At 32.4% G+C, this 27840-nt stretch overlaps 2 protein-coding genes across 3 annotated transcripts; one reads left to right on the top strand and one right to left on the bottom strand.

The window, feature by feature from the left end:
- Positions 1-2746: 2746 nt before the first annotated feature.
- LOC146918502 (sugar transport protein 14-like) lies at positions 2747-5998 on the bottom strand. The gene is made up of 4 exons (XM_085720123.1): positions 5712-5998; positions 4952-5274; positions 3985-4614; positions 2747-3371 (listed from the first exon to the last, which is right to left on the bottom strand). Exons 1-4 carry the CDS (start codon positions 5851-5853, stop codon positions 2934-2936), a joined length of 1533 nt encoding a protein of 510 aa, XP_085576249.1. The 5' UTR covers positions 5854-5998; the 3' UTR covers positions 2747-2933.
- Positions 5999-18133: 12135 nt separating this feature from the next.
- Positions 18134-27124, top strand: LOC146918501 (protein phosphatase 2C and cyclic nucleotide-binding/kinase domain-containing protein). Of its 2 annotated transcripts, none has more exons than XM_085720149.1 (15): positions 18134-19597; positions 20650-20781; positions 20895-21125; positions 21507-21632; positions 21802-21864; positions 22601-22683; positions 23209-23440; positions 23516-23829; positions 24108-24183; positions 24261-24327; positions 24645-24922; positions 25027-25092; positions 25365-25486; positions 25794-25950; positions 26276-27124. In XM_085720149.1, exons 1-15 carry the CDS (start codon positions 18572-18574, stop codon positions 26519-26521), a joined length of 3219 nt encoding a protein of 1072 aa, XP_085576275.1. In that variant the 5' UTR covers positions 18134-18571; the 3' UTR covers positions 26522-27124. The 2 variants fall into 2 exon arrangements, with proteins under 2 accessions (XP_085576275.1, XP_085576274.1); XM_085720148.1 differs by having other exon boundaries at positions 24642-24922.
- The last annotated feature ends 716 nt before the right edge of the window (positions 27125-27840 follow it).

Genomic DNA, 27840 nt, shown 5'->3' with positions numbered 1-27840 from the left:
TATGCAACTTTAAACAAAATTGTCAAACACCAACACCGCACTAAAAATCAACAAAGAGCATAAAGATAACACAAGTATATCGCTTAAATCCTCCCATATAGCAAATCTCCAAGCCCTTGCAGCTGCACATACACTGATTTTACAAACCCGTAAGGTCCTATATCCAACTTAAATACTACAAGTTACGTAGAAAAATTTGCAGTCAATTTCTATGCATGTCATCATTACCATGTTCCTTCACACTTTAGTTCATAGCTCCAAAATACACACAACAAAGAAAGAATACCACGATTGTTGATCTCATAAAAACTCTGATATTATTCTAATAAACTGATGCAAGTTTTGCTAAAACATAAACACATACCATTCAAAAAAAACAAAATGATTTTTACATAGCACCATTTCTGGCAACAGCCATAAATCGTTGCCTAAACGAATTTTAGGAAATGATTTTTACATGTTGCCTAAAAAGTGTTTCCAGAGACAACAAATGTTATAGTGTTGGGTAGAGTTTGCAAAATTTGTTTGATTGTGCAAGAAGTGAACAAATTGGGTTGATTCAGAATTTTAGGAGCGATTAGGATTCTTCGAATCTCATTTACCTTCTTTGCTCGATTAATGCAAGTTACTATCAATTGTGACCTAATTACTATATAAATGGAGGATAACCTTGTAGGATGAAGAGTGATCTCAACCCTTTAGTCATGTTGCTCCCCACCACTCAAGGGAAATGTAGGTGCACAGTTGTTGGATACGTCAAACATTAGTGTGATTCCTAGAGTAGGGACTTACACTGCCACATGTAATTGACTCCATAATATCATAATGCTCCTCATTCTCTATTTAAGGGACTTATCCTTGCACGGATGTAGGAGGCGTCAGAATGACAGATTGCTTCCTGAGTGTGGACTTTTTTTTAAAGAAGCTTAACTAACCCACCCAACTTGGCACCAAGGAGAATTGAACATGAGACCTTAAGGAGGATCACACTACAAGGTCTCAAGCCAACACCACTAGAACAACCAAAGTGGGGACTTACACTCACACCCAAGGCAGGGACTTACACTTGCACAAGTGTCACTTCCTAGTTCGTCAAAGAACCAAGTGCGAAACGTATGGAAATTAAATATAACACTAAATAAATAAATATTTTTAATGAATTCCAACAAATAAATAGAGTTTTATCTTAGAACCATAATCAAAAGGTGTTTAGTAACTCATGGTATCAAAATGCATAACCAACATAAAACAAAACATACTCTAAAAAAATTTGAGGAGGTGAGAGAATCCTCTTTGATGCTCCAATAGCTTTCCTTCTCCTTAAAATATCAAGTTCTGAATGCATATTTACATGTACACACCTATGGAATTGTCTGGTTGTGGAAGATATATAATAACAAAATGCTTCTTAAAACTCCTCTAAATCTTGCTGGGAAGGAAAGAAGTTTGACATGAAGGACTTGGGTGTTGGTAAGAATATTCTTAGTATGAAAATTCATAGGATATGAGTGCTAGTAAGTTATGGCCCTCTCAGAAAAACTATGTTGAAAAGGAGTTAGACAGATTTGACGAGGGAAATTTGAAGGTTATAAGTACTCCACTAGCGAATCACTTGAAGCTCTCATTGGATTAGTGTCCAAAGATAGATGCAGAAGTTAAGTATATGTCAAAGGTTCCTTATGTCAGTGTTGTTGGTTGTTTGATGTATGCTATGGTCTGCACTAGACTAGATTTGGCATAAGTTGTAAGTCAAGTTTGCAAGTTTATGTCCAAATCGGGTAAGCATCATTGGGAATCAGTTAAATGGATTTTCAAGTACTTAAAGGGTACAAAAAGCCATGATATCATGTCCATCAATGAACATGGTGATCCTTCAATTGTCGGATATGTTGATTCAGACTACGTTGATGGTATGGATGATAGAAGATCTATGACATGGTATGTCTTTACTTTAGGAGGAGGACATATTTGCTAGAAATCATCAGTTCAATCAATAGTGGCCATATCGATAATTGAAGTAGAGTACATAGAAGCAGTTGAAGCTTCCAAATAAACTTTAAGGCTTTACTGGATTGGTGGGAAAATTGGGTGTTGAGAAAGGTGGAGTTTGGTTGCATTGTGATAGTCAAGGTGCCTTTATTTGGCAAACAATCAGGTGTATCATGTCACGACCAAACATATTAATGTGAGGTTTGACAAGATTATATAATTACTTGCCTCTAGACATATATTATTTGAAAAGGATCATACTTCAGAGAATGCACCTCATATATTGACCAATTCAAACATCAATGACAAGTTCGAGCACTGCTTTGAACTTGTTACACGTTTCTCAATGTTAAGCATGATGAGTACCTTCCCAGTTGTTAGGATGTGATTGTCATGAAGGAAAGTCTTCATAGGGGTTTGATATTTTGCCAAAGTGGAGATTGTTCAGTATGGCTCATATACACAGAAGAGAGGAAGAGGGAGGAGAAGGAGATGAACAAGAGGAGTGTTGCAAACTATGGTTGCTCAATATATATTGGTTGGTAAGACTATAAACCCTAATTCAGCACAGAAATTAAATAGATATATGGTTGCTCTTTAGTCACAGAGGTACCCATCATTGCCGAACTACGTTAACAAAGATAGATTGTCGCCATTGTCTTTTATTTTAGTTTACTTTAATTATTGTTGTTCTAAAAGAACCGTAAGACTAAAGTCCTTAGCAATGAAATTAAAATGTATCAACACATGAAGAAAATTGTAAAACTCTTCATAAAATCATAAGCAAAAAGTCTCTGAAGGTGGCCTAGTAATGACTATGGAGGTACAAGATTTGATCCTTGCTACGTACAAAATTTCCCATCCCCTAACTTTATTAACCGCTAACATTTATTTGTCTATGAAAAAAAAACAAATTCAGAAGGAACAACATTCGAGATTTTAGCTTATGCTTGTGTCTCGGACCCCTTGTTTTCGTCCTTGACAATATTCTTCCAAAACCAATGATTCTCAAACAGAAGATAAATCTCTTCAATTGGAACTTGCTTGGTTTCTGGCAATAAGAAGTAGACAAAGCAGCTCATAAGGACAATCAATGCAGCAAAAAGCAAGAAGATTCCGTATTTAAGGTGGCAAAGTGACACAAGGAAGAATTGTGCGACGATGGCTGTGAAGATCATGTTGACACACACCACAACACTTTGTGCAGATGACCTTATCTCTAATGGAAAGAGTTCACTAGGAACCAACCACCCTAAGGGACCCCAAGATCTTCCATATGCCAAAACAAATAAGAAAATCACTAAAACTAGAAAGATAGCAACTCCAAATGACAGTTGTTTTCCATCTCCAAAACAAGTAGCCAAAACGATAGCTGTGGCAATCTGCAAATTTCAAAACAACCAAAAAAAATTCTCAAATTAGCAACAAAAAAAGTGGTGTATATCAGTCATGTTTTATTTTTCATTTCACGTTCTCTTTGCATAAACATCAAACACGTATAGCATAAGTTTTTATTACATAAATGCTTATTTATAGGTTATTTCTGTAACAAAAAAGATAACAATAGAGACAAACTGTTTTCATAAAAGTAATAAGCTGTTTTCATAAGCTATCCTATTGAGCTTATGGAAATAAGCTGAAAATAACTTATGAATGTGTCATTAGTTGTTTTTATAAGCACTTTTAGACAGTTTTCAAGTGTTTATGTGAGTAGATAAGCTAAAACACGACAATCCAAGCAACTAGTTTATTTAGAAAAAATTATCTAAAGTAGGTTAAATCAGGGAAATGCTAACTTGTGCCTTAAGGCACAAGTTAAGAAGCCTAATGTAGAAACATAATTTTGGAAATTGTACATTCAATATCTTGAAAGCTTAAAAACTTTTTTTTTCAATACAAAATTTACCTTTTAATTGTTTTTTTAGATCATTAATATGTGCCCTAACGACACGAGTTAGCATGACACTTAATAATATATATGAAAGATGTAATTACCATGCATATTATCATTTCAGTACCAGCTTCCAAAAAGAAAGCTCTCCTACCAAACTTGTCAACCAAAGCCATTGAGATGAGTGTAGCAAGAACAAGAGCAACACTTGTAATAACAGATGAATATAGAGATGCACCAGTGCCAAATCCAATTGTTTGGAAAATAACAGGAGCATAGAATAGAATAGAGTTGTTTCCAGTTAGTTGTTGAAATGCTGGAATACAAATTGCACCAATGATGAATTGAGGTCTATTCTTTCTCAAAAGAAGATTCTGAAATGGATTCTTAATAGATTTTGCTTCTCTGCTAGCCTCAATAAGATCATCAAATTCAGCATCAACATTTCTGGTTCCTCTAATCTTTTCCAACACTACTCTTCCTTCATCGATTCGGCCTTGTTCAACGAGACTGTTTGGTGTTTCTGGACAAAAAACGCCTCCGATGAACATGAATGTTGCTGGAACTGTTGCTAAACCTAGAGATAACCTCCATCCCCAAGGATGAATTTTCTCAGTACCATAATTCACAAGGTTAGCAATCAAAATTCCTAAACATGTTGTTAATTGGAATAGTTGGTTCACTGCTCCTCTAATTTTTGCTGGTGCCATTTCTGAAAGATATAGAGGAACAGCCTGCACCATAATAATTAGAAAAATCATGATATGCGAGTAAAATTCGTGACCATATTTTTTATCTTGAGGACATGTTAAGGTAAAAAAAAGTACTAACTATGCATTAATCACAAAGTATTTGGTGAACAAAAAACGAAAACTCATGTGTTTGGTGACACCATATTAAATTTTTATACTAAGCCTAACTCATTTGTGCAAAAACAATTTGTAAGGTGATGTGTTTCTATCTTTATAAACTCATGTAAGACCTTATCTCTATTCAATCTGAGATTTTGGTTTTTCTCTATATACTCTCTCACGCCCAACAATAGTTATTAAACTCTAAAATTAAACTTACTTGATTTCCAAATCCAATACCAACTCCAAGAAGAATACGTCCAATGATCAGCATTGCTATATTCTTGGCAGCTGCATTGAGAATAGCTCCACAAAAGAAGCTTACAGAACCAACTAAGATACTAGCTCTCCTTCCTTTGTTTTTTGTTAGACTTGAAGCACCAAATGTGGACACAAGAGCAGCAAAGTAGAGAGATGAAGTAAATAGTGTCAATATTTGATCATCATATTTACAATAATCTGTTTCTTGAAGTTTTGCATGCTTCCTCTCATACACATTTGGGAAGAATTCTACGAGGAAATCATCCATGGAAGTAACACCACCTGCGATCATCAAGCAATACTTTCATACCATTAGTTTATGATTAATCGTTCAAGAGAACTCAAATTTAAATTCCGACTAAAACAATCTTTTGTCAAACTTTATTTATTCCTGACTAAACTCTAAATTATCAAGTATGTGTTGTGACTGAACTCTAAATTATCAAGAGTGCGTTCCTTTCAAAATTGAATGGTTAATAAAAAATATATATATGTGATTTGCAAATTACTACCTAAAATTTCCCCAAGGGGTTCACTTGAAAGGGGAAAAAAAAGTTGAGTTATATTTAACTTGTGATAAAATACAATCATCAATGAAGGTTATATAAACTTTTCAATTTTTCTTTGAAAATGATTTCCTATTCTTATAAATGGCAAAATCAAAATTTGTATTGGTTTATTTTTTATAATAACGAGATTTACAATTAAGTTGAACTCACCTGAAACACCAAGATCATATCCAAATAGAGCCCCACCAAGTGCTCCAATAATGCAAGAAAATATGAGATATCCAGTTATCTTATGCTCATAAAGATGAGCCCTCTTGAGGGTGCTACCATCTGCAAATGCTCCACCTGCCATTTTCCCCTAACTTTTTGATATTTTTTCTTAAACAATCAATACAAGTGAGAAACACTAAACAAAATCAAAGTGGATATATTTAGGGAACAGTCATAAGTGCCAACTCTAATGAGGATTCAAAAACTATAAGAGACAAAGTTAATACTAATTGCTACTTGATGTTTCTTTTATTTATTTCCCAAAATTTGCTTGATTTAGCAAATGGCATTGGAAGGCTATTAGTTATTCTATTTTGCAAGCCACTCAAGCACAAGAAAGAAGGCCTGAGTGTAGCAACAGTTAACTAAGAATAAGTTAAATTAGGTGTGTGAATATTTGAGAAAAAATAATATTATAAATTATTTTTGACTAATTCTTTGCCTTAAATAAGTTGAATTCATTCCACTTAAAGCGCAATCCAATGGTTTTCTTAATCCCTTTTAGTGTTGCTGGGTCTTTGTCCTATTATGCAAAATCTATAGTTTTGTTTCCATTCAGCTTCTTTTCTGTGTTTTTATTTCTTCACAAGTCAACATTAATGCACATCTCCTATATTTGATAAAAGTCTCTTGGTTTTTTTTTTTTTTTGGTGAGTCTTTACTTATATAATTTGGTATTTGGAGTAGAGTTATACTATTTCGACATCAAATTTCGACAAAAATTTAGATAATTAACATAATTTAAATATGTGGTTTTCTTTAAGAAGTAATTTAAAGATGTGGTTATTATACTCAATAGATGAATATTGAATATAATAAAGTGTTACAATCCATTAGTCTTCGGTTGGTATGGACAATGCATAAAATATACAATGTCAGGGGTTCAAATCCCTGCCACCACCAAAAAAAAAAAAAGTGTTACAATCCATTGACCATTAACTGAACACAAAGTTATCGCCTAATTTGAATGTTATTGGACATTGATCATAGTATAGAAAAAAACAGAATAGGATTGGACATTGATCATAGTATAGAAAAAAACAGAATAGGGGAGCTTAAAAAAAACGGAATACGGGTGTGTTAGAAAAAACTGGAGGATGCAAATAGCAACCGTCGGATTTTATAATCTAAACAGTCCCAGATTGTGTTTCAGTTAGATTTTTTTTTAGGGTTTTTATGATGAATGACATACAAAAAAAAGGTACAAAACATAATTCAAAAGCGTAAAACAACATAATAACAGATAAGTGATGATGAAAAGGAATGTGTTCCAAGAGGTATTTTGTACTTGATCTAGCTGGTTTGCAACCGACATACGTGTATCGGCATATCAACTGTATCAAGTTCACAACAACCTCTTTCGTAATCAGATTTGCAACATAATGATGAAAGGCAAGGTGTGTTCAAAAGGATTGTTTTGAGTTAGATCTTGCTGCCTTTGCCGACTGACATATTTCTATTACCAAGGCAACAAGATCCAACTCATAGCAACCTCTTGGAGTTCATATCTTTGGAATAATTTTTCATAGTTTTTGTCCTATTTTATAGCAAATGAAAACTGAGCACACTAATTTATATAAGTGCGTCATGGACCACAGAAACTGTCGGTGCAATGTGGACCACAGAAGAAAAAAATTGTGCTGAACTGGTTCGGATTATATGATACAAGCATGACTTGCACCCTACAAAACAAGAGTTTTAACACAGGGAATTTAATTTCAGCGACGTGCATTAAATATAACAATTTCAAATAGATCAAAGACATAATTCAACAACGTAAAACACGTAATAAAATAAAACATAAATGATCACAGATCAACTAACTAATTTCTTGGTTTGGTTCCTCCAACAGAGCCCTGATCTCTTTATAGTTCCTGGACTGGATCAAACTTTAATGAATTTCTTCAACATATTTGACAAATGATGCGTCCAACTCGATCGGTCCTTTAGTACTGTACTGACCAAATATTGAGAACATGGTTCTCTTACGTCGTCGTTGTTCCTGAGCTGCATCAAAGTCTCATTTGCCCTAGAAAGGAAGCAAACCTTACCCCCAAACCCTCCTTCCCCCTCCATCATCTTTTCCTTCCCCCTCAATCTTCTTGTGTTGCAGGTTTAGTTTTGGGTTTAGTTTTAGATTTAATAAATTAGCATTGGATGTTTGAAAATTTTGTATAATAAGATTCAAGGTTCAATTTTATTTTAAATGTACTATGAATAAAAGTATTTATATATTAATAAAATGATAATTTTTATCATCTTTTTGTCTCTTTACTTTTTTGTCTATTTACAATTATTTTATGTTTTTTGTCATTTTTAATTATGTTGTAAAAATAATGTACAAAATCTAGGCGAAACATTTTTTCAAATTATATAATCTGAAAACTGCTATCAATATGTTTCAGATTATATAATCCAAATAGAGAGAATTTTAAAAAGGAAAAAATAGAACACATGAGAAATTCATATGGTAGAAAAAGTAATTGCCTATATCTATTAGAACAAATTAATGCATTTTTAAGTTTTGTTTCTATAGGTCAAGTGGCTAACACATACTCCCTCCGTCCCATATTATAAGCAGAAAAAAAATCACACTTATTAAGAAAATCAAAACATAGTAGTTTGCAACATAGTTTCTTGTGTTATCCTTGGAAGAAGTTTCATAGAAAGATGTAAAAACAATTTTTATTGATTATTAGTTATAGAGAAAATGAAAGAGAAAGCATACTGAATGCAAATTGCATTTAATTTCTCCTTGGAAAAGATTATTTTTTGAAAAAACATAATTAAATATGATAAAAGTTTGTCTTTTTTGCTTATAATTTGGGACAAAGAAAATGAGTTTTTTTTCTTATAATTTAGGACAGAGGGAGTACACACGAGGAGAGAGAGAATGTATGGTCTGGTTTTAAATTCGAAATTTTGTATAATATTTCGTCACAATTAAAACTATTAGGTTGTAACAACGGAGACTTCAAATACTTAAATTAATTGTGTTTTGCTTTATTGTATCTATGAATTATTCTTTTTTTCAAGCGTCTAATGGTTAGAGCTCACTAGGGCTGGCAATGAACCGAACCAACTCGAAAATAGTTCGATACTCGATTCGATAATTGATTCGTTGAACTTGGTTCACGAACCAAATGAGTCGAACTTGAGTTGAAAATTAAGCTCGTTAAATAAATGAGTTGAACCTGAACTAAGTATGGTTCGACTCGTTTGATTCGTGAACCAGCTCGATATATATATATATATATATATATATATATATATATATAATTTAATTTATTACAAGCTTCTTCTAATAATTATGTACTTTTTCATAGAAATTATAATCAATGTTAATTATAATATTATAGCGAGAGGAAGAAAAAAAGTTAATACATTTACAAGGCTTTTTAACAAACATGAGCACAAAACTAGTCCCACATCGGGGAGTTTTGAAAATATTAGAGAGGAGGAGTGCATATATAAGAGCAGTGCATTAGAAATACAATGTAAAACCTAAGCGCGTAGTATATGGACTGCGGCAGTTTTATTTAAATTATTTTTCTGTTTTTGTAAAGGTCAAAGACATATGTGTTTGCCAAAAAAATGATTTTTTTTGAAGAAAAAAAAATGTTTTTGAAAAAATGACCAAACGAGTTAAGCCTAACGAGCCGAACCGAGTTGTTCGTGAACTTTAAACGAGCCGAACTCGAGTTAAAAGAAATGGTTCGTTTCGAACTCGAGTCGAGTTTCGAGCCGAGCTAATTCTTATCGAGTCGAGCTCAGACAGGTTCGATTCGACTCGACTCGACTCATTTCTAGCCCTAGAGCTCACACACTTTTTATTGTTTTTTACATATAGGGAGTAAGTTATCCCTTAGACTCTTTCCGTGAGTATAACTCAGTTAGCAGGAACATGCATTATTATATGCAAGGGTCGGGGTTTGAACCCCGGACACCTCCGATGAATTCTAACCATTAAACTAGTGCTCATGATAAAACAAATCAACATGACATACCCCTCAGGTAAATTTTAACCACTAAACTAGTGTTGATGATAAAACAAGCCAACATGGCATACATAGAGAAAGCCAGAAAATGTCAAGGTTATGACTTAATTAATGAGTGACGGTGCCTAATTAATGTGTAAGGGTTTTTGACGATGATGTTTGTCTAAAGTTGATGTGACATTTTGGTAAATGAATGGATGAAAGAAAAGGCAATAAGAATGGGGAAGAAGAGTAGGTAGCTCAGAATAACATGCCAGTTGCTGGTGGATTGAAATGGACGCCATTGGCTAAAATAGAGTTGTATACTTGTATTTTTAGCAAGTTGTATGTTTGAATCCGTTTTTTAGGGACATAAATGTAAATTTATTTGCAAATGTTTTCTTTTTTTTAGGTTGTTTGCAAATGTTTGTTAAAAAAAAAAATATTCTTTTGGTTTGAAAATGTTTGTTAAATTTAAGTGTATATTTTATACTTTTGAGTGAGGAACTATTCGTTCACCCAAAAAAATAAATAATTAAGATCTATTTACTTTTTATTTCATATATCATATGTTATTTACTTAAGAGAGTTTAAATGTGATGATTCATATTTATTCGGATTCAATTAGATGTTCTAAATTTGAATTTAAACTTTGAGAATGTATTAGCATTAAAAAAAATTGAGAGACCCTTTCAAAAAAAAAAATTGAGACAATTTTGTCATCTATTGGATTCTCTTTTTTTTTTTTATAAAAAAGGACCAAAGACCCGTCATCTACTCAATCAAAAATCAAAATGATTAATTTCTACAATTATGTGTCGAGAATATTCAATTCACTCAAAAATACCTTCAACCATTTAATATCCTTTTATAGGTTAAAATCTAGATAAAGGGAAAACGTACCCATATAAGACCAGGAAAACTATCGATATCAATGATGATACATAATGAAATATACATATAACATATCGATAAACATCTCAAAAAATATCGATAAAGAAATTTTGAACTTAAACCCCAATAAGAAAGAATATAGATGAAGAGAAAATTTAACACATATATACCGACCTATTTATAGCTGGCGTGGATCGCATCAAGTCCACGAATTCTTTGGATATGTCTATGTCTTTTAGCATTTGTATCCTATTTGTTTGTCATTTTGCACTGCCCATCCTAGTCACACTCATTAATTTTTAGACAAAAACAAAAATGCATTAAATATATAACAAATTTAAATCCCATGTTAATTTTCTTACGTCTTTTGTGTTAAAATTCAAAAGAGAGAATTGATTTTGATTCAAAAGAGCTCTAAATTTTTAAATAAGCATGAACAATAAGAATTATTTCTTAAATAAAATTTTATTGATAAATATTATTTCAATTTTTATTAAATCAAATGTTAAACTTACAACATTACAAGTTTATTTTTTCGAATTTATTCAATTTCTAAATTAAACTCTATTATGTGTGATTCTCATTCGTATATTTAATTAATTATGACTGATAATGAGCCAACATCACAAATAGGTTGAGAGTTGATTAGACAAGTTAAAATAAAATGAGTTTGGACAATTGATCCATTTGAATAAATGAGTTGAACTCAATACGTGTATAATTCCATTGTTTGATTTATGAGTTGTTGATGGAAACTAAAATTAGTCGAGGTAGGTTGAGTTTTCTCAACTTGAATTCCCTTGATTTAAACGATACATGTTGAGAGAGGAACTTTGTCCACCAGTTGTGGGTTCCATAAAAACTCTAGTCAAACATTAGATAAGGTTGTTTTTTTTTGTTTTTGAGCAACTCTAAAAAATGTATAAATGAGAGCAAAAGGATAGAGGGATAAATTGTGAAAATAAGTTTGTTTGATTGTTGGATGTGTTAATTACAATATATGATCAGAATATATGTTAAAATAGTTGCCGATTAGTTAAATATTGTGGCGTACAGTGTGTAACCCCTTGGTAGTGGGATTCTGGCGCCCTAAGTTGGGCTCCAACTTCCTATCCGCATCATGATCAAATTACAAGGTCCTTTTGTACGCAGCTCCACTTCATATCGTGCCCTTCTCCTCGTTCCTTGAAACAATATGGTGTTGAGAGAAGGTAACGTGGGTAAAACCTCATTATTCACTCCCATTATGTATTTCAATAAATTTTAAACCTTTGACAATGTAGCGGTAATTGTCTTGCCTGTGACTTGGGTCTTAAGGACGTTGTCTTTGAGACTATTTGTCTTGCTCTTTTCCATATGACCATGAAAGATCGTACCACATATACTTCTTTGATCATTTTTCTAAATGAAATCTACATTTTACTTCATAGTTAAGATTGGAAGAGTTTGATTTGTTTTGCATAGAGAAAGGTTAATCATTATGCTCATATGCTCTTCCAATGTGGACACTCATCACCTTCTTCTATTATTGATGTTCATTATGTTTATTCTTTATTTACACCCTATTGTAATATATGATGATGGTGGTGTTCCTCAACATATGAATTAATTATTAAACCAAAGTGAGTTTTAGAACAATGTCTCTGAGGTTTTGATGATAACATTGTATGAAAGAACAATTGAGTACTCTAATGTGTGTTCAAGTGTGCGGGACCATTGACTTAAATTTTGATTCTGAAGTCAACTTGTTGGTTCTGAAACACCAAGCTCTAAACACAATGGAATGCATTTGATACTTAAAAAGAAACTATGATGGCTAAGCATTGAACTCAAGAAAGGTAAACAAAATTTAAAGATCTGATCAGAAGATGCATTAAGTCTTGAAGGCTTTGATGGATGCAGACTCTGATGGAAATAGACTCTGATGAACTGACTTTGATGGACACGTCATTGGTCAACACTCTGATGGACCCTGACTAGTTTTTTCTTCTTTTGAAGAGATGTCGCATTCCATGTTCTACATTATTATTTGTCTTCTTCTGACCACGTGCAGAAACAAACAAAGTTTTTCAAAGGCAAAGAGAATGCAATAGATCATTCCAAAAGAATCATAGGAAACCTCCAGTACTATTCAACGAAATTATCCATTAGAGGCAAAACCTTTAAACCCGATCAAAGCTTCTCAAGAAAGATTTATGAGTTGACACTTCTTCAAACAACAACTCTATTCTCTTATACTATTTAAGAACTTTGAGCATTTGAAAAACATAAGAGACTTCGCGAAACTTAACTGTGTCAAAACTCTAATAAATTTTAAAGCGCATAAACACTTGGAAAAATTCTTACAAACTTTCAATCTTAAAAAATTTTATGGTTAGAAGTTTATTGAGATTTAAGTTAATTAGTTTACCACTTTCTGAGTATCAAAGTGTAAAGATAAATCAAATTTATCTGTCAACTCTGATTGTAGAAGTCCTCAAGATGAGACATGGAAATTTTAGACTCGTGTGTCTAAGTAATTGTAATCTTGTGTGACTATAGTGAAAAAATCTCTTGGAAAATGGAAGGGGACTTGACTACCATCGGCTTGTAGGGTGAACTAGGATCATTGCTTGGGTTGCTCTTTTCTCTGTTTATCTTTGCATGTTCTATTTTGTTTAACAACTAAGAAAAAGACAACACAATTCAACACCTTTTTTGCGTTTTTCTCCCTTTGATTAATAAATCAGCGGGTTTCATGGCATTTGAGCATATGGTAAGGGACCAACAATTATGGACATGTATGGCCCTTTTTCTCTCTGACACTCTCAACCATGTAAGCTTATGCATGAATCAATAGATCCATGGACCCGGTAGAATGATACAGAATTAATGTAGTTCTTATAGAAATTAAGGATGTGGTAGTGTGAGATTGTGAGAGGCAGATAGTATATAGTCTATATTATTTATTCATCAAATGCAGCTTGATTGCAGATATCATAAAGGAGACAATTTTTTCACTAAAGAAGAGACAAGTTATTGTAAAGAAAATTAGTTTCCAATAAAATTAATTTTAATTATAAGTAAGTTCATTGTTTTTCTTGAAATAACTGACGAAGTTTACACGTACTAAATGTAGAAAGGATGAGAATTGGGGGTTCAAACCCGCATATATCACACATTCCGCAACATTTTACCATCGTAAAATTCTTAACTACACTTATGAGATAGTAGGATTTAATTTATATTTACATATAAATTGTTTATTTGAACTTTTCTTACAAATGTATATAAAAAAAAAAAAAAAAAATTGTCAAGTAACATAGTGGTTAAAGTTTAAACTTTAAAATGAATAAGTGGAGGATTTAAGTTACGAATCTCAACATTTGCATATATCACATATTTCAAGTTTGGACTAGAGTATGGACATGCAACAACGCTAAATTGTTTAAGGAGGGTTTTCCGTTTATTTGAATCCTACAAGACTTGATTGATTAGTCTTTACAGTTGCAGACACATGATACTAAAAAACCGGCCATATGAGGATGATGTGCATCATCCAAGAGAAAAGATACCTTAGAATTCATGTAGACTTACAAAAAGATTTACATTTATCTCTCTCCAAAATACATTTATCTCTCTCCAAAATACATTTACATGACTCAAAACCTCCATGTACAAATTAAATCTTTTAATCACAAATTAGTGTAGGTTATCCTCATGTGCAAGCTGGGTTACAAGATAAAGCATCAAAATTTTGAGGGTCCAAATTCTCAAAAAATATTAAATGGAAATATTTTTTTAAAGATTAAATAAAAATATTTAATGGCCCAAATTTTAATCAAAATCTAAAATTTAAACTTAATCACATCAATGCATTTCAAATTTTGAGGGTCTTTAAAGGGTTCAATAGTCTAAATTTATGTATATACCAATTCTTTGGAGTTCAAAATCATATATATATATATATAAAAAATCTCGACACACTCAAAAATTTAAGAGCTAAAATTTCTAGGTATACCAATTTTTACGATTGAAACATGGTCCGTAAAACATTTTTGTATACATATATGTTTAGTATTGTGATGGGTACGCCAGAATCACGATGAATCATGATAAGCTACCCTAATTCTAAGAAACTTATACCTTGATATGAAGCCCATATATGGGTGCAGGTGTGGATACGATACGATATGGGTATGCAGATACGCAAAAAAAAAAAAAATTAAATTTAGAATACGATATGGCTAAGATACGTTAACAAGATTTTTATACTAAAACTTATACGTATGTAAAATACTTGAAGAAAATAAGCATCGATTACCCTTCATTATTATATGTATGTAAAGTTTTCTTAAAAACCATATTATATTTTCATTTGTTGGGATATCAAGAGAAGCATTCAACACAAATGTTATCCAATGTTGATTAATTGAATCATCTCTCCCTCGTTAACTTCATTCAGAAGAAGTATAATTTTAAGTAGTTCATCAAGAAACAATTATACTGATGCATGTCTAAAATTGAATCATATACAAATCTCTACTTAATTAATTTCTACAACATTGTATCACTTTTTTACCCTTCATCTTTTTTCGGATACGTATCTGTGAAGTATCTTATAAGCATTCTTGTGTATCTATGGAGTATCCTATAAGTATCCGATAAAATATATATTAAAAATTAAAATAATTAATTTTGATACTCCGTGAATACGTATCCGCGAGTATCTGTAGAGTGTCGGTATCCGATACATATCCGAAACGGATACATGTCCATTTTCGAATATTCAAACTTCATAACTTGATACAAAAGATAATCGTAATAAACTAAACCGTGGTCCTAATTCTAAGACACCTATATCTTGTTACAAAAGATAGTCATAATAAACTAAACCTTAAAGTAAATGTAAAGCTCTATAAACATGAATTTCATTTAATTAATTTGAACTTTAGGGAAATTATTTTATGTAAAACGAAAATGTTTGACGCGTCCACTTTCCACACCACATTTCAAATCAAACAAAGACAACAAAAAAGCTATGTATCTGACTCTGACCTTACCACACATGCATTGATACGTCTCTACACTACAGCAACACAACACAACACATTCATTCAACTCTTTCTTTCTCTTCTTCCAAATGACTCAACCTCCACCACAAACAACCACCTTCTATTTCTCATTCTCACTACTTTTCATCCTTTTTCAATATTGATACTCTCATTATTCAATTCTCACTTTCCTTTTTGGAGAAACGACACGTACTCCTTCCGTTTTAAAATGTAAAAATAAGTAACATAAGTTAATATATTTGGTACAAATTTTGAACCAAATACATTAACTTTTGTTGATCAATTTTTGTTTACATTTTGGGACGGAGGATATATATAATTATTTATTTTGTGTTAACTTTTGAAAGAACTCTTTTATACTTACATTGTGTTTTTATCCTATCTTGTTCTCTTTTTTCTCTCTATATTGTTTTTCTCCTAAAAGAAGTGGAAATAAATGATTGTTCCAAAAATCATCTTAAAAATAAGAGGTGTATTATTTGAACAACCATTTATGAGACAACTTTTAGGGCAATCATAAATTTTCAAACAAAAATAGATATTAACATAAAAACTAAAACAATAGAGGGGAAAAAAACCATAATATAAGTATGAGAAATAAAAGTTGTCACAAAATAATCGTATAATCGTAGAAATATTATTTCCTTGCAAATAATTGTATCATTCCTCTTTCTTTTTACACTCCTATTCAATTCATCAAACAACACCTAGCCACTAATCCTCCCAAGTCCCATCACTCTTACTTTTTCTTCAGTTAACCTATAAACCATATAAATGTAACAAATAGTTTTTTGGTCAAAAATCAAACAAATAGTTTATAAACTAAACAAAATTCGTTAATTTGGTCTCTAACATTACAATGTTAAGGATTAAATTAACAAACTTTATATACTTAGAGATAAAATTAACAAATTTCATATAATTTAAGGAGATTACATTTAAATATTTTAATAACTAAATTGGAGAAAAGAGTGATATATAGTTTAAAAATTTCTATATATATAGCAATTGTTATGCTTCTTTTATACATTTTTTTAACTCTGTCAAGTATTTTTTTTTTCAAACAAACGTCTATACAAAATTTATAATTTTTTTATTTGAAAGAATATTTCATATATTTTTCTTCAAACAACAGTAAATAACGAAGTATAACGTAAATAACGAAGTATGACAGATAAGTAATCGCATATATTAAAAGTAATTTTTTTTATTCATAAGTTCAAACTCAATTGCTAAAATTACTGAATTGATTTGCTCAAACATTGTGATGAGATTTAAACTTCAACTCTTTTACTTATGAGTTTTTAATGACTATTATCATTTTGTATATTAAAAAAAAAATGTAAGTTTGAAAACAATAGTGCAATTTTACAATTTTTACTAGTATAATCAATTTTATTATTTTATTATTTCAAAATTTAGACAACGGTTTACCACATGTAAAAACGGATGTAATGTTAAATACCAAATAAGATTGTCCTAATAAGGTAACTCAGCTTGGGGGGGGAGCTAAAGGAACATTGAATGAGTATATATCCAAAGGTGCAAATTCAAACTAGATAATGCATATATAGTTTGGTTGGTGGACTAAAAAGAGATTGAAGGGGATTTTGGAAGAATGTTTTAAGTCATGATGAATTTAATTAAACTTAGTTGATAACGATATTGTATAATATATGAAAAGATCGATGTTCAAATTTCAAACATCTCATTTATATACAAAAAATAAATTTCTAATTGAGTGTTTGACCAAAAAAATATTCCCAATTTGATTCATTAAGATTAATTAACATTTCTCCCACCTCTAACAATTTATAAACATCTTACATTTGTCTCCTAAAATAACCATGCAAAGTTTTATAGATTTGCATTTGACTTTTAGATTCGCTTATAAAAACTATTTTAGACTTAACTACCAATAAAATTTCTTGTTAAATTTTTATGCAAACTTTTATAAATTTACATTTGACCTTTAGATTCGCTTATAAAAACTCTTTTAGACTTAACTACCAATAAAATTTCTTATAAACTTCTATGCATACTTTTATAGATTTGCATTTGACCTTTAGATTCGCTTATAAGAACTCATTTGACTTGACTACCAATAAAATTTCTCATTAAACATAATTTACCATAAACACTATTTTTCTCAAATCAAGTTTCCAAATACTTCCTTCAAAAAAAAAAAAAAAAAGTTTCCAAATACTCTCCAATTTTGAATTAAAAAATATATAAAAATATTCTCCCAATTTTTATCACATCATCATCAACCTCATCATCATATTATTATTACCATTGCAATAATTTCTCTTTCAAAAAAAAGTAAAAAACTTCATTTATTTCAAACAAATTTGTGCCTCATCCTCATCCCAAAATCTTTCTCCTAATAATTGAGTTCAATCCACACACACTTATTAGTATTACCACAAAAAAAAAAAAACACAAACTCAAATTTCAAACACAAAAAAACACACACACTCCTATGTTAACTAAGTGTCTCAAAATTTGTCCAACATCAACAACGTTAATGCAAATCAAATTCTGTCATCTGGGTATTGTTCTTTTCAACTTTCTTCCATCTGGGTCTTGTTCAAAATCAATTTTTTTTCAATTAGTTGCATTTATTCAAGATTATGATGCATAGGTGAAATTTGTAAAGATTGAAGCAAATCAAATTCTATGATCTGAGTATTGCTTTTTTGAAGTTTTTATCATCTGGGTATTGTTCAAAATCAAATTTTGTTTCAATGGGTTGCATTTATTTATGCATAGATGAAAGTTGCTAAGGTTGAAGAAAATCAAATTCTATAATCTGGGTATTGTTAAAGCTTGAATTTTTATCATCTGGGTATTGTTAAAGTTTGAATTTTTATCAATGGGATGCATTTATTCAAGAGTATGCATAGGTGAAACATGTAAAGGTTCAAGCATCAATGGTGACCCAATTTCAAGACATGAGCTTCAACAAGCTTTTTCACCATCCTCTGATGGTGGTGAAATTCGAGACCAATTGAATCAGTTAAGCTTAACTAGAGATCCTGAAGCTGGAATAAGAAGGCTAGCCAGGGTTTCGTCGCAGTTTCTTCCACCGGATGGTTCGAGGATTGCGAAGGTTGATTCGGAGAAGTATGAATTACGGTATTCGTATCTTTCTCAGCGAGGTTATTATCCTGATGCTCTTGATAAAGCAAATCAAGATAGTTTTTGTATTCACACGCCGTTTGGAACGGATGTGAATGATCATTTTTTCGGTGTTTTTGATGGTCATGGTGAATTTGGGGCGGAGTGTTCGCAGTTTGTGAAGCGTAGGCTTTGTGAGAATTTATTGAGGAATTCTAAGTTTAATGTTGATCCTGTTGAGGCTTGTCATGCGGCTTTTTTAGCTACGAATTCGCAGTTACATGCTGATGTTTTAGATGATAGTATGAGTGGAACAACTGCTATAACGATTTTGGTTAGAGGGAAGACGGTTTATGTAGCGAATTGTGGTGATTCGAGGGCGGTTATAGCGGAGAAGAAAGGGAAAGATGGTGATATTGTTGCAGTTGATTTGTCTATTGATCAGACACCTTATAGGGTCGATGAGTTAGAAAGAGTGAAACTTTGTGGTGCTAGGGTTCTTACTTTGGATCAAATTGAAGGGTTAAAGAATCCTGAAGTTCCGTGTTGGGGTAGCGATGAAGAAGGTGATGATGGTGATCCTCCTAGGTTGTGGGTCCCAAATGGAATGTACCCTGGTACTGCTTTTACAAGGAGTATTGGTGATTCTATTGCCGAGACTATTGGTGTTGTTGCTAATCCGGAGATTGTTAGTTTTGAACTCACACCTAATAATCCATTTTTTGTTATTGCTAGTGATGGAGTTTTTGAGTTTCTCTCAAGCCAAACTGTGGTTGATATGGTAAGCATAACTTTTTCTTTTCACTTTTCTTTCTCTCTCTTGCTTTAAATTATGATGCATGAGAAAATATGTCTTGCTTTTTACTCTTTATATGATCGAAGTTTACTTTTTACTCTTTAAGAAAGAAAGTTGTTGGAATGGTAATTAAATTATCATATTTCAGTCAGTGTTGTTGTCAATTGTGAAAAATAGTGGTTTTTGTTCAAATCATGGTAGTGCTATAATGCTGCTATAACCGCTATTGTATTGCGGATTAATATGGATTTGTTCCAATTGTTCTACGCTGTTGCCGCTATTCGACAACACTGATTTAAGTAATCAGGAACTGGCATCATTGATATTAGTTGGTTAGTTACTGTGCCTCTCCTATTTTGAATTAGGAAGTAGGATTTAGGAATGAGAAATTTTCGCTTACCATTATGAGAAGCACTTATGCAACAAGTGACTCTTTTGGAAAGCAAGTTTGTCTCATAAAACGTGTGAAGAAAGAAATTTAGTGTAAAAAATTCTGGAATAATGCAAGTGAAATTTTCGGTGGGATTCTACGCAGCCTCTTGTGTAAAAAACAGGGTAAGATGCGTACAATACACCAAATGGTGGGACCCCTTCCCGGACCCTGCGTATGCGGGAGCTTTAGTGCACCAGTTTGCCCTTTTTAATGCAAGTGAAATTTTCCCAATAAGCATTGGAATTTTATTGGTTTCAATCTCAAATTGTTGAATTTAATATTTTGTTCTTACTGCAAAGTTGCAACCAACTAATCATGGGTTAATGTGCCCTAAATTGTTTACAATTTTGTGTCTAAATTCATTGCTGTAACTAAGACTAATAACTGAAAAGTGTCAGAAAATGAATAAAACTTAATTCTGAGATCCATATTATTAAAATGTGTTATACTTTTGGTAATTCATTGCGGTGTGACGATATATTTATCTAGTAAATCTTTCTCCTTTATAGAACTAATTTATGACAATTTTGATTTCAAGCATATGTGAACCTAGGTTTGGTTTATCATTCAATTACGTCTCTTAAATTTTCCGTCTTTCTTCCAGGTTGCAAAATTTAAAGATCCACGTGATGCTTGTGCAGCGATAGTGGCAGAATCTTATCGACTATGGCTACAGTACGAGACTCGTACAGATGATATTACAGTCATCATTGTGCATATAAATGGACTAAATGAAGTATGGTGTTTTCCTTTTCTCCTGCTCATACTCACATATATTGTTTCCTCAAAACGTTGAGTATTCATTTCCCCTTGTTTAGTGTTAGTAACTAATCTAGTTTTTTGAACCAGCCTGCTGTCGCTCACTCAGAAAGTTATCATGAAATTTTACGAACCCCTGTCCCTCAAGTTGTAGAGGTGACAGGTTCAGAATCTCCTTCCACATTTGGATGGAATGCTAGGAATCATCGTGTAAGGCAAGAATTGTCAAGGGCACGCCTCCGAGCAATTGAAAATTCCCTCGAGAATGGACAAGGTTGGGTTCCTCCATCTTCAGCTCACCGAAAGACATGGGAGGAAGAAGTAAATCTCAATTCAATTTTTGCCTTTCCTGTTAATGAGCTCCTTTGTTTTTCATTTTGTTTATTGACATTAACAACAACATCGGTGTCTTAATATAAAGAACAAAACTTAGATGCATTTCCTCAGTTTTTTTTTTTTTTTTTTTTTTTTTTGCTGTTATTCACTTAAAATATACCTTTGTGGTTATAACAACTTTGAGAAAATTTTGGATTTGAGGAAACTGTGGATAGTCATGAATATCTTAACTGAAGAACAGCAGGAAAAACACCTAAGGAAATGCACCTAAGTTTTGTCCTTATATAACTCAGATTAATTTTCTCCTGTTGCCAAGTTCATGAACTGCAAACCTTGATGGTGCTTCTTCATCTTTATATGCAACAGGCACACATAGAGCAGGCGTTGAATGATCATTTTCTCTTTCGAAAACTTACCGAATCTCAGTGTCATGTTTTATTGGATTGCATGCAAAGAGTTAACGTCGAACCTGGGGATATTATAGTCAAACAGGTTAGTTTTCTAGTTGAAGCTTGAAAAATTGTATTGTCATTTAGCTTTTGTAGATTCTTCTAGCAGAACATTAAGATTACTACATTTCAATGGATCTTATAAAAATTTCAATTTATTTTGGTTTTATTTGTTTTTATGGGCGTAGAGTGACAAAAGTTATACTTTGCAGGGTGGTGAAAGTGACTGTTTTTATGTTGTTGGCAGCGGAGAATTTGAAGTCTTGGCAACTCAGGTATATAAAATTTGTCACTTGATTGCAGTATTGATTTCATTCATCTTTGTGATGGTTCAACAGCTATCATTTTAGGAAAATTTTAAAAATTATCCTAGCCAGAGACAAAGTCAAGGTCCGTCCGTTGCACCTACAGGCTTCCAAAGCTTCTGAATATTTCTCAGTTTCAAAGTCAGAAAATTTTCATTTGTGCTATTATTATCCCCCAAATGTGACCTCTTTTGAAAACCACCCTTGTTTTATAAGTAAAAAATTTAGGTCAACTTTCTTATATCCTTGCCATCAAGTAATGAAACGAGGACAGAGTTTTTTCCCTTTATTTATTAAATTTAACTGCATGCTATGAAGCATTGGCGCTGACATGGACACCGGTAATAATTTGAGAAAGTAAAGTATTTGAATGTGAATTGTGACCACATGCGTCGGTGTCGGTTCTACATAGACAGCATTTCTTAAAGGCCATCTAATCGTATAAAGAAATTCTGCACGTGATTATTTGATTTGAGAACTTGATGAAATTCTGCAAGTACTTCGATTCAAGTTTTGTCATATTTTTAAACTCCGAACCTGCTCTTATAATTGGATTTTCTTCCCCTTGTTATATTTGAGATAAAACCGTGTTTCTAAAGTCTAGGGCCATATAATGAATGCTGTTTGTACCTAACTCCATTCTAGAATTCTGTCTGTTTCTACGAGATGTGTTTCAATTGTAGTTCCACATTTATCACAATGACAGGAAGAAAAAGATGGGGAGGTACCTAGGGTTTTGCAGCGCTACACAGCTGAAAAACTATCATGCTTTGGAGAACTTGCTCTGATGTGAGTCACTCTACCACTTCTTTGATGGTCCTTCTACTAAATTGTAGTTATTTTTTACTTGAAAAATATCTGACCAAAGCCATTCTGGTTTCCTCTAGTTTAGACAGTGTTGTTAGATAGCAGCGCTATAGCACTATAGCGTAACGGAATTTGAACAAATCGCCATTGTTACACTATACGCTATTTAGTACAGAATGTTGTCAAACAGCGGCTATAGTTGCTCTATAGCACTGTTGAGTGGCAGAATTTGAACAAACCACTATTTTCCACGTTTGTGATTGACAACACTGAGTTTAGGTGTTGACTTTGAGGACTGTTTTCCAGACACGCATGTAATATTCAATTATAATTGCAATATTCCAGAATAAAATTTAAGCAATAATTGTGTTGCTTTTTTGCTTTTCAGTTTTTGTAAGAAATATTTAACGTTGTATGTATATCTTTTCTTATTTTTCCATTTGTAGGTGCTGTAGTTTTTTCATGGCAAATTTGTAACTTTACTCTGCCTGAAATGTGGCATTACAGGTACAATAAACCACTCCAGGCCTCTGTGCGTGCGGTAACAAGCGGAACTCTTTGGACTTTAAAGCGAGAAGATTTTCGTGGGATTTTAGTGTCAGAATTCTCTAACTTATCATCATTGAAGTTACTTCGGTCCGTAGATCTCCTCTCCAGATTGTCCATTTTACAACTGAGTCAGATCTCCGACTCCCTTTCTCAAGTTACCTTCTCAAGTGGACAGACAATAATCAATAAAGTAAGCTTTCTAGCTTCAGTACTTTTGTGCTTTTATTCTCCATTCTTTTCTAAGTTCTTTGGCATGTTTTTGCAGAATGAAGTCCTTGCATTGTACATCATCCAAAAGGGACGTGTAAAATTAACTTTCGATGCTGATTTATTGACAAGTCCAAATACCTACAGCCTCAAGTCCGACATCGAAAATGAGGACGATGATGTACAGAGCGGAACAGAACTGTCAATAGAGAAGCCGGAGGGAAGCTATTTCGGTGAATGGTCCCTTCTTGATCAACACATTGGCTCCTTAACCGCTGTTGCGGAGGATGATGTTGAATGTGCTTTACTAACAAAGGACAAACTTGAATCAGTTATTGGCTCCTTGCAAAAGATTTCTCAGGAAGATCACAAGTACGTCTTAATATGTGCATGTATCAAACAATGGCTTAGTGGTTTCTGCCTATGAAGCACTGACACAGGCATGGACACAACAGTGACATTGACACATTGACACTGATAATAATTTAAAAACTGGAATGATTGAATGTAACCACATATGTCGGTGTCGTGTTGCTGTCAGTACCGGACACGCCTTCAATCGGAAGTGTCGGTTTCTACATAAGTTTCTGCTTATTATGTGCTGCACTTGAAATAAAGCTTTGTTGTTCACTTCATTAATTTGACAATAGGTTGAGGGATAATTCCGAGGAATTGAATAAAAGCTTTGAATTCTCATCGTTTGATAAAGTCCAGCTCTCAGATTTGGTAAGAGTATTTTCTTGCTTTCTATTAATTGGGATTGAGATACATGAACTAGCTTATTGACCTTTATTCTTGGTTAGGAGTGGAGAAAGACGTTATATTCCACTGACTGCTCTGAGATTGGACTTGCAAATTTAAAAGACTCAGGTAGATATATACTTTACCGATTTCTCACTTAGAATGTGATTAATGAATGCTTATTCCCAGAAATAATGGATTTAAACAAATTTAGTCCATTTTTTTCCATAAATCCATTTGATCCCATCAGTCTCCAAATTTGACTTAATCAAGTCTTTAGGAGTGATTGGTATAAACCTGTTCTTTGGAGGATTATTGGAAGTTTTCCAACTTATTTCTTTTGGTGTCTTGGTTTCCTTTTCCTACATCAATTGGTAAAAAAAATAATGTATGTTTGATTTTGTTTTTTCTAACCAATTTGCGGCATGAAATAATTTTTCTAGCAGAAAATGTGCTTACTTTGAAGAAATTTTCCAAGCCGAAAGTGAAAAGGCTAGGAAAGGAATCACAAGTCTTGAAAGAGAGAGATTTGATTAAGGGTATGAGCTCCTCAGTTTGTGTACCGCAAGTTTTATGCACCTTTGCCGACCGCATATATGCTGGAATACTGCTAAATACACGTCTTGCCTGCCCTTTGTCTTCCATACTATCAACTCCTTTTAGCGAATCCGCGGCCCGATATTGTGCTGCTTCTGTTGTGATTGCCTTAGAAGACTTGCACAAGGTCTTTTGCTAAAATAATTTATATTTTTGCCTTGATTTTTATTTTTCTAGTGGCTAAGATTCTCTAACTTTTTCTCCTCGGTATGTTTCATATTTGAATTGCAGAATGGTGTTCTGTATAGAGGTGTCTCGCATGATGTTTTGATGTTGGATCAAAGAGGACATATACAGGTTTGGAAATTTTTGTTTTTTTTATTCATCATATTCATGTTCATCGTTGTTATTAATGGCAAACCTGTGTAGAATTATGACAGATGGTGTTGCGGAAAACGTTTGACGCATGATGAACAAGTTAAAAACCATAAAATAGTATAAATAATACAAATAGAATAGCTTGTATCACGAATAATGAAGATGATTAAGTTATATTTTAGCATATAAACTTAATTATTATTCTTATTTTATCATGTTAATTATTTTTAAATGCATGTTGCTGCTTGTAGTTGGTGGACTTCAGATTTGGAAAGAAGCTCTCTGATGAGAGAACATTCACAATTTGTGGGAGGGCAGATTCACTAGCTCCAGAGATTGTTCTCGGAAAAGGCCACAGTTTCCCTGCCGACTGGTATACTTTTTGAAATCTGTATATAACCATTGATTCTCTGTTAAGCGTTAACCACACAATTCCTGGTGTCAGTAACACACTTCTTTATTTCCTCAACACGTAAAAACAACTTGAAGGAATATTATTTCATTTGCTGAATGTAAATATGTTACAATATCACCTTACAAGCATTAAATTAAATTGGAGTGCATGATATTTAACATACATTGCTTTGTTATATTATGAATCTCTATAATACAAAGCATTTATAGTTATTGTCCGATGCTCCTTGACTATGTGCTAATATGCTTCATTGACGGTAATGCAGGTGGGCATTGGGAGTTTTGGTATATTTTATGTTATGTGGTGAAATGCCATTTGGATCATGGAGAGAAAATGAACTCGATACAGTTGCCAAAATTGCAAAAAGGAAACTAAATCTTCCTGAAACTTTTAGCCCCGACACTGTTGATCTCATCTCCAAGGTATTGAATACGTGATATTTATAGCAAGAAATAAGCCTCATTCTCTCAATGTTATCAAATAGTGGCTATAGTAACACTACAGCGTAGTGTAATTTGAATTAATTATTATTTAGTACAAAGTGTTGTTAAACAGTGACTATTGCGACACTATATTGCTGCATCGTAACGGAATTTGCAGAAACCTCTATTTTCAATGATTTGCGATTGACAACATTGCTTTTTCTTGAACATCATGTGTAGTTTGCATGCTTAAAAAAGTATATGGTGCATGCATGAGATGAGAATACCTATGTATACTTACCTCTCTTTATTTGATTTTTTTCAGTTACTTGATGTCGAAGAAAATACTAGACTTGGTAGCCAAGGTTCTGATTCTGTCAAAAGTCACTCGTGGTTTAACGGTATCGACTGGGAAGCTCTTAGACACCATACTTTTCCCGTTCCTCCAGAAATTAGTTCTCGTATAACACAATACTTGGAAGTTCGTTACGAGGATTCTTCTGCTTCTGCAGAGTCTCCATTAGAAGAGGTAGAAGAACTTAATGTGCCTGAATGGCTTGAAGATTGGTAGAAAAATGAGCATTAAGCTTTGTCTACTTTTTGAAGTTTGGCTCCACATAAATATTTACCTTTTCTTGTTATGAGCTTCTTTTCCTCCATGCTTTCTAAAAGATCATACGTGTGTTCGGAAATATACATCCGGACATGAATAAAATTGTGTTTTTGTCCGAAAGTATACTTCCAGAGGGAAAAAGAACAATGTTTTTCTTTTCTTTCTGGAAGTATACTTCCGAAGCGACCGTGGAAGTGGAAAAAGAAGCTATTTTCTTGGACAAATTGCAATCTAAGAATGCAATTGACCATAAAATGCAAAGAGAGAAATAGATCCATAATATCCTCCCTAGTTCAATATTTTAGTTGCTGAATGGGTTGGATAGGTTTAATATGTTCTTTATTATCTCTTTAAATGTTTTAATTTTCTATTTTTTTTTTTTATAATTCCTCTTTTTTGTAAATATTATATGTGTTCATGATTGAATTTGTTTTTATGTTCAGTTGAATGTTAAGCTATTTAGAATTTTATATATCATGGACTAATGTCCATATTTACACTCACACATAATGTAAAATTGATTTTTAAGGCAAAAATAATGTATTACTTGTTTTGTCCTAATGTAGCTATTTTTATTTTCGTAGAAAAAAGCTTATAACATTTCATTCATAATAATATCTTGAATACACGTGGGAATGTCGGTAATATATGAAAACTGGTTAAGGATATGAAAATTGGTAAGAACAAGAGCGGTCTCATTTTTTTGTCTCTTGATAAATTTGACATAAAAGTTTGAAAAATGGAAATTAAAAATACTCATATAGTGGCTGATAATATTCTTTATAAAAATATGTATTCTCAAGTTGACAATTCTAAGTGATCTTTAGTATGAAGAAGGATAAGATCATGTCATCACATCACATAATTTATAATTGGGCAGCTCACATGCATTTTTATCGTTTTTCCCAATACAATCAACCAAAATATTTCAATATGATAATGACATGAAATAACCTACCCGTGACAGAAATGCAACTAAACTACTACATTGACAAAGGAAAATATTATGTAGAAAGTTTATTTGAACAACCATTTTTGGATAACTTACAGGACATTCAAAGATAAATGTTTTGTTTGCTTTCATTATTATGTATATCCACATTGCTTTGTATATATTTGGTTATCTCGTAAGTTGTTATGTTGTTTTAAAATTGTTATTTAAATTATAAGATGATATAAAATCGGACACCTACATCGTGTTAATTTGTAATCGGTAGGTCTTTCATTTTGGCTTTTTAATAAAAAAAATTCTCCTAGTGATTTCCATATCAATATCT

This window comes from Medicago sativa, chromosome 6, assembly GCF_051527215.1.
Source record: "Medicago sativa cultivar Bolivia chromosome 6, Bolivia_mono, whole genome shotgun sequence".
Classification (NCBI taxonomy): Eukaryota; Viridiplantae; Streptophyta; class Magnoliopsida; order Fabales; family Fabaceae; genus Medicago; species Medicago sativa.
This window is presented reverse-complemented; position numbering and strand designations above follow the sequence as displayed.